The sequence below is a fragment of the Plasmodium reichenowi genome, chromosome 11 (assembly GCF_001601855.1).
Source record: "Plasmodium reichenowi strain SY57 chromosome 11, whole genome shotgun sequence".
Lineage (NCBI taxonomy): Eukaryota > Apicomplexa > Aconoidasida > Haemosporida > Plasmodiidae > Plasmodium > Plasmodium reichenowi.
This window is the reverse complement of record NC_033656.1, coordinates 593,577-601,076: the sequence shown is the minus strand read 5'-3', so window position 1 is coordinate 601,076 and position 7,500 is coordinate 593,577. Positions and strand designations below refer to the sequence as shown.

At 20.2% G+C, this 7,500-nt stretch overlaps 2 protein-coding genes across 2 annotated transcripts in view; one reads left to right on the top strand and one right to left on the bottom strand.

Moving 5' to 3' along the window:
- The window catches only part of PRSY57_1116800 (haloacid dehalogenase-like hydrolase, putative), a gene marked incomplete at both ends in the record, with an annotated part of 921 nt that extends 160 nt beyond the window's left edge, over positions 1 to 761 (top strand). The window contains one exon of the mRNA XM_012908132.1: positions 1 to 761. This exon is cut by the window's left edge and continues 160 nt beyond it. Within this exon, the coding sequence (XP_012763586.1) occupies positions 1 to 761 (761 nt within the window).
- Positions 762 to 1,504: 743 nt separating this feature from the next.
- On the bottom strand, positions 1,505 to 5,893 carry PRSY57_1116700 (insulinase, putative; the record flags this gene model as incomplete). Its single annotated transcript, XM_012908131.2, has 1 exon — positions 1,505 to 5,893. The coding sequence occupies one exon, from the start codon at positions 5,891 to 5,893 to the stop codon at positions 1,505 to 1,507; it is 4,389 nt and encodes a 1,462-aa protein (XP_012763585.2).
- Positions 5,894 to 7,500: the final 1,607 nt, after the last annotated feature.

Below are 7,500 nucleotides of genomic sequence, written 5' to 3'. Positions count from 1 at the left end.
AAAATTATAAAAGATTATATGATTATTTATCAAAAGAGTATGCATTATCTATGACAAATTTAGTAAAAGAATTATTAGAACGAAATATAGATATGAATAAAGACGGTGTACAAATATTAACACGTATAAGAACAGATGCTTTAAAGTATTTAGCTAAGCAAACAAATTATGACGAAATAAAATTTGCTTCAGAAATTCAGAAATTATGGAAAGAAAAAAAAAAAGATGTACATTTATTTATTAGTCCAGGAACATTAGAATATTTAAGAGAATTAAAAACTCGAGGATATATTTTAGGAGCTATAACAAATGGAGATTCTGATGTTAATGAAATAAAATTTTTAAATGAAATATTTTCGTTTGTTGTTAGATCTATGGATTATAATTTTGCGAAACCAAATGTAGAAATATTTAATGTTGCAGAAAATTTATTAAAAGAGAAAAATATAAATTTTCATGTTGATGAATGGTTACATGTTGGAGATGATGTATATACCGATATTATGGGAGCGAAAAATAAAAATATTAATTGTGCATGGATAACCATGTTTAGAGAAGGAAGAGAAATATCACATAAAGAATGGTATTCATATCTAAAATTAAAATATGAACAAAATGATAATAAGCAAACATTATCTCAGTATGATCCTTATGCAGATGGGCTCTTTGCTAAGTTTAGAAAAAAGGATGTGGTTCTACCCTTTGATTATATAGATATAGAAATAAGACACTGTCGAGATCTAGATAGTATACTTGCATAATAAAAAATATACAAACATGTGAATATATATATATATATATATATATATATATATATATATGTATATGTATAAATTTTTTTTTTTTTTTATAACATTTCATATTTATATATTACAACATTTATCTTTTTTTTTTTTTTTTTTTTAATTTTTTGTTAAGCTCATATTTTTAAAATATATACACATATATATAATATATATAATATATATATATATATATATATATATATATATATATGGGTACCCATTTGATATTATTATTATTTCATTTTTATGTATCTTATATATTGCCATTCACACACATATATATATATATATATATATATATTATAAGCAATTTTGAATAGCAAAATATGTACACATATATAAATATATAATACAACATGCACACATATATATGTGAATCTCTTCTTTTTTTTTGAATATTCTTTATTATATTATTTCTTTAAACGCGTAATAATTTTTTTTGTTGCTATTTGTTAAAATATAAAAGTTAAAAAAGGATTTATATAAATAAATAAAAAAAAAAAAAAGAAAAAAAAATGTATTTACGATTATGTGAAATGAAATGTTTTTGAGTGAAAAGGTATGTTATAGAAAACATGATTATGGAAAAAAATAAAAAATAAAGGAACTGGATATAAATAAATAAATATATAAATAAATAAATAAATAAATATATATATATATATATATATATATATATTTTAACAGTTGTATGTATTTGTAATTTTAAAAATGGTCATTTATAATTTCTCATGGTCTGATGAACCTGGATAGCTGTCGTCCTCGGAATGTACTGAACAACAAGAAATCTCGAAACATTCATCTGACGTGTTATCATCATCTGACGTGTTATCATCATCTGACGTGTTATCATCATCTGATGTGTTATCATCATCTGGTGTGTTGTCATCATCTGGTGTGTTGTCATCATCTGGTGTGTTGTCTTCATCCAATATGTTATCTTGTTCCAATACGTTATGATCATTTAACACATTTGTATGATTTCCATAAAGATTATCTTTATAAGATGGTAATTTTAATGCTGAGATAATATCATAGGTTTTAAAAAATTGATATAATTGTGTTACGTCTACATTACAGATATCACCAAAATTTATTATATCATTTTTTTGTTTAAGAGCATTAACAATTTCTTCCGTTTTTTCTGAACAACATATTATAGATAAGGTTGATCCCATGAGTGCATTTTTTTTATCGATTTTAAAGTTTACAATTTTTGATACATATGTTTGACAAACATATAGCATATCTTTTGTTGTAATTTTTTCAACATTTGATAATAATTCTTGATAAAAATTTAAATTTAAATTTTTTAAGCTTAAAAAGATAGTTTGGCTAGCACGATCACTAACGGTTTCTTGGTTATTAAAGATACTATAATAAGCACTACTTTTAGCAATAGATAATTCGTTTTCTTTCATTTCATTATTGCAATAATACTTCAATATTTTGATAGCTTCTCTTAAAGCACTTATTATATCACTTGATCTATAAATACGTAAACTAACTTCACCCAAAATACAATTATATTCTAAAGCACATTCATATGCAAACCCACCTCCTCTAATACTATTATATAATGGTCCTTCAGTCATTGAAAAGAATTCTCTTAGAACTAATAAACAACAATAATATTTATTATCATATCCTGAAGGGGCTTTTATAGTTAATTTTAAATAAGAAACATCTGTACTCTTAATTCCGCATACAACACCGTTGTATGCTTTATCTTTAATATAGTTCATTTCAAAATGTTTATCATCTGCTTCAAATTGGGTATCTAAATATTCTTTTAAACTTTTATGTTGATTAGGTCCTAAGGAGATATATTTGCTGGATTCATTTTCTTCTTCTTCATTATTACAGATATGGTTACAATAATTATAAGAATTTATATCATCATTATTTTGTTCTTTATGTTGTTGTTCTTTATGTTGTTGTTCTTTATGTTGTTGTTCTTTATGTTGTTGTTCTTTATGTTGTTGTTCTTTATGTTGTTCTTCTTTATGTTGTTCTTCTTTATGTTCTTCTTTATGTTGTTGTTCTTTATGTTGTTGTGTTTTGGTGCTTTGGTCAAGATATTTAAAAGATTCACACGTGTTACTAATATCTGAATCAAAATTAAAATCAATAATCGGATTATTTATTGTATATTCACATGTTTGCATATTTTTAATTGTAAACCATTTATCATACCATGAAAAAATATTATGAACCTTAGAAAAGTTCCCATCTATTACTAAAACTATATTTTTTAAATTAAATAATTGATCTTTTAATAAATTTAATTTATTATATACATCTAATAAATTATTCTTATTCTCAATTAATTTTAATATTAATTCCTGTTGACCTATGGATACCAAACCTGAATTACTATTCTTCATATATCTTAAAGCATATTCCAAATTTATTACTAAAGTTTTTGGTTTGTTTTTTTTTTGTAATAAATTTTGATATGCTGATTTTAATATAATTTCTAATCTATGTAAAGTTAAATTCATTTTAAATATAGATAAAAATAATAAATCAAATAATTTTTCATAATTTTCTAATAATCCTACTATTTGTATACATATAATATTACCTAAACTTCCTGCCTTAAAATTCTTTGCATTTTCACCAAGACCAAAATTACAATCATAATTAATGGTATTTCTAATCATCTCTTCAATAAAATGTTCACATTTTATATTTTTATTATTTACAACAATATCCGTTTCGAACATAAGATAGCTTAATAACGGTAAATATGGTTTTAAACACTTATCTATATTTTTCGAATTTATCAAAACATGGATACAAACAAAGTTGGAATAAATATTGCTTAGTTGAATAGGAAAAATTATTCTTTTTAAATCTTCTGTAAGTTTTTTTAATAATCGAAAATTCTCGATGGAGCTATTATTGCTATGGTTATCATTATTATTATCATTATTTTGATTATTATTATTATTATCATTATTATTATTATTATTATCATTATTTTGATTATTTTTTTTATTATTATCATTCTTAGTGATTGTAGCTTTGACGCATGCAAAAATTTGTTCATCCGTTTTGTTAGGTTCATTCATCAAAGATTTGAAATTTCTAAAAACGCTTATACCTTCTATATATACATTTCTTGGTTTAGCAGATTCAACAATATCTATTGAAGCTTTAGGAGGTTTTTTTTCTATATTTTCTTTAATTTTCTTAATATTCTCAACCATTTTATTTAATTTCTCCATACCATATTTCTGTTGTTCCATTTCTATTAATTTTTTTTCAAAATTTTCAATTTTTTTAGCTTTCTTAACACTAGGATAACAACGAACTTCCACATAATCATTCTGTAAAATATATCTTTTTAAAATATCTTTCCAATATTTTTCATCTTCATTAAGAAGTTTAATATATATTTTTTTTAAATTTAAGCATTTTTCTAAATCACAAATATTAGATCCATAAATAAAATATTTAATTAATATTTCGTTTAATAAATAATGTGGTGATGTCTCTAAATCTCGTAAATGTTGTAAATAGGAACGTTTAATAATATTTTTTAATCTATCCATATTTAATGGTTTCTCATACACTTCATTTAAACAATTTCTTGTGATATCCGCAACAACATTCATTTTTATATTATCATTAGGAACATCTGATGGATTTACATTAATATTACATTTTTCGCTTGAAGGTTCGATTACATTTTTGTTATCTTGGGGGTGGTTACATGGTATATTCTTAATACTATTCTTACAATAGTGATCATTATTATTATTATTATTATTATTATCATTATTATTATTATCATTATTATTATCATTATTATTTTGATTAACGTTGGTGATTCCTTTTTGTGTATCCGTATTTGTTCGTACATTATGATCATTAATACCGTTAGAGAATTTGTTACATTTATATTTATATGACACATCATATATATCTATTGAAAAATAATTTTCTTTTAAATCTTCAAGAGAAAAATCTAAACTACTACAGTATGTTTCTTTATCTTCTAATAATCGTTTACTTACAGGAGATGTTGTTAAATCTGTAAGATAATTTCCTAATAATGATATAGCTAATTTGGTTTGTACATCTTCCCAAGCACATCCTCTCCAAGCTATTGTAACTTGTCCATTATTTAAATTATTACAAGGATAATATTTTTTAATCATTAAAGATCCTTCTCTTTTTTCAATATTTTCAGGTCTTCTCCATGGTCTATTATTACTTTGAATATCTTTTAAAAACAATTCTTTACATTTTTGAATGTCATATATATTTTTTTTTCCTTCTTTATTTAAATAAATATTATCCTTTTGTTCTTTTATAATATCATTTCTATTTTGATCATTATAATAATTATTTATATCTATTATTTGTTTTTTTTGGGAAGGATTTAATTCTAGGTGATATTCTTCAAACTTATGTATTATGTCTAGTATAACATCATTTTTAAAATTACCAAATATAATAATAGCAAAATTATTTAATTTATAAAATTTTTTAAAATATTCTCTAACTCGATTATTATTCGTTTGTCTTAATCCTTCTAAGGTTCCCCCTGTTTCATATCTATAACCTCCTTTTTTACTTGGATAAAGATTTGTTATAACAGTTCGTTCTACAATATTCTCACAATTATTTTCGATAGATTTCATTTCTGAGTATACTACTCCGTTATGTGTTCCGTTTTCAAATATATGATGTACTTCTGATAAAAACATATTATTTTCTAACGTAGGGTTCAAAATAAAATCTAAATATATCGGCAAAATATTACAAAATCCTTCTATACCAAAGGTTTCTATTGTATAACATGTATGGTCAATAGCCGTCCAAGCATTTGTACCTTCTGATAAACATTTATAAGCTAAAAAATCTAATAATCCTTTATATGGATATTTATGACTACCTAAAAATATTAAATGTTCTAATGTATGTGGTAACCCTTCATCATTCTCAGCTTCTGTTAATAAGGTGAAAAATCCATATATCTTAGGACTCTTTGTTTTATTTAAAATTATTCTTAACCCAGAATCTAAAGAATAATATTCTTCTACTTCTAAATCTTGTTCTAGTTTTATGCTATTAATTCTTACATAATCGTGCATTTTTTTTTTTCTTTTTTAAACAAACGGATTATAAAATCAAACAAACAACTAAATGGAATTATATAAATATATATATATATATATATTATATATATATAAATATATAAATATAAAAAAAAAAAAAAAAAAAAAAAAATTTATATATATATATATATATATATAATATATATATTATTTCTTTATTTATTATTATTTTATTTTATTTTATTTTATTTTTATTTTTTGGAATAATAAATTTTAATGTAAGTATTTCTAAAAAATTAAAAAAAATATTTACGTATTTATTTAAAAAAAAGAAAAAAAAAACATACATAAAAAATCATACCATTATTATATTATATATATGTATATAATATATATATATTATTATTATTATTATCATACATTTATATATATATTTTTTATTTTTATATTATTATATTATTATATTATTATTTATACGAAGGAAGGGTCCGTTTCTCATTTTTTACAATAAAATGAGAAATATTTTCCTATGAATCATATATATATATATATATATATATATATATTTTTTTTTTTTTTTATAAAAGGCATTTATTTTATAAATAAATATTAAAAAAATATAATAAGGTATATCCTTTTTTTTTGGGGGTTTCTCCTTTTGTATTGTATTATTTATTATAATATTTGTATTGTTTTATATATATATATTTTTTTTTTAATTTAAAATAAATAATAATATATTTATGAAAGGTACTTTTTTAAAATTCATACCATTTGAAATTGCTGTATTATTCAATGTATACAAATATTAATATATATTATATATATATATATAATATTTTTTTTATAAAGTAATAAGTTTGTGTTTTTTTTTTAAATTATTACAAAATAAAAGTATAACTTTTCTTCAACATACGTAATTATTAATAAAATTGATATAAAGATCATAGAAAATAATTTATTCATTTTATATATATGCTGGAAATATATAATTAATTGTTATGAGCATATTATATATTATATATATATATATATATATATATATATATATAATATGTATAAATATATACAAGAGTATTCCTTTTAGTAGATTCCTTTTTAAAAACGTATCATATTTAATTTTTATATATATATATATATATATATATATATATTATGTTTATTACTTTGGATAAGTATTATATTATATATATATATATATATATATATTTTTATTTTTTATTTTTATTTTTATTTTTATTTTTATTTTTTTTGGAGCATACTCTTCCCGTGAGAAAAAAAAAAAGGCTTATAAATTTTTCATATATATATATATGTGATAAAATGACCAAACAAATATATATACCATTTTTTTTTATTTTGAATATATTCTTTTTTATGATGTAGATATAATGCATATTTTTATATATACATTTCCATTAATATTATAATTAGTAACAAAAAATGAAAGGACTTTTTTTTTTTTTTTTTTTTTTTTTTTTTTTTTTTTTTTTATAAAAAAATTTTTTTTAAAAATTTTTTAAAAAATTTTAAATTAATTTTTATTATATTTTTTAATTATAATTAAAAAAAAAAAAAAAAAAAAAAAAAAGAAAAAAAATATAAAAAAATAATAATATTTATTATTTATTTTTTATTTTTTA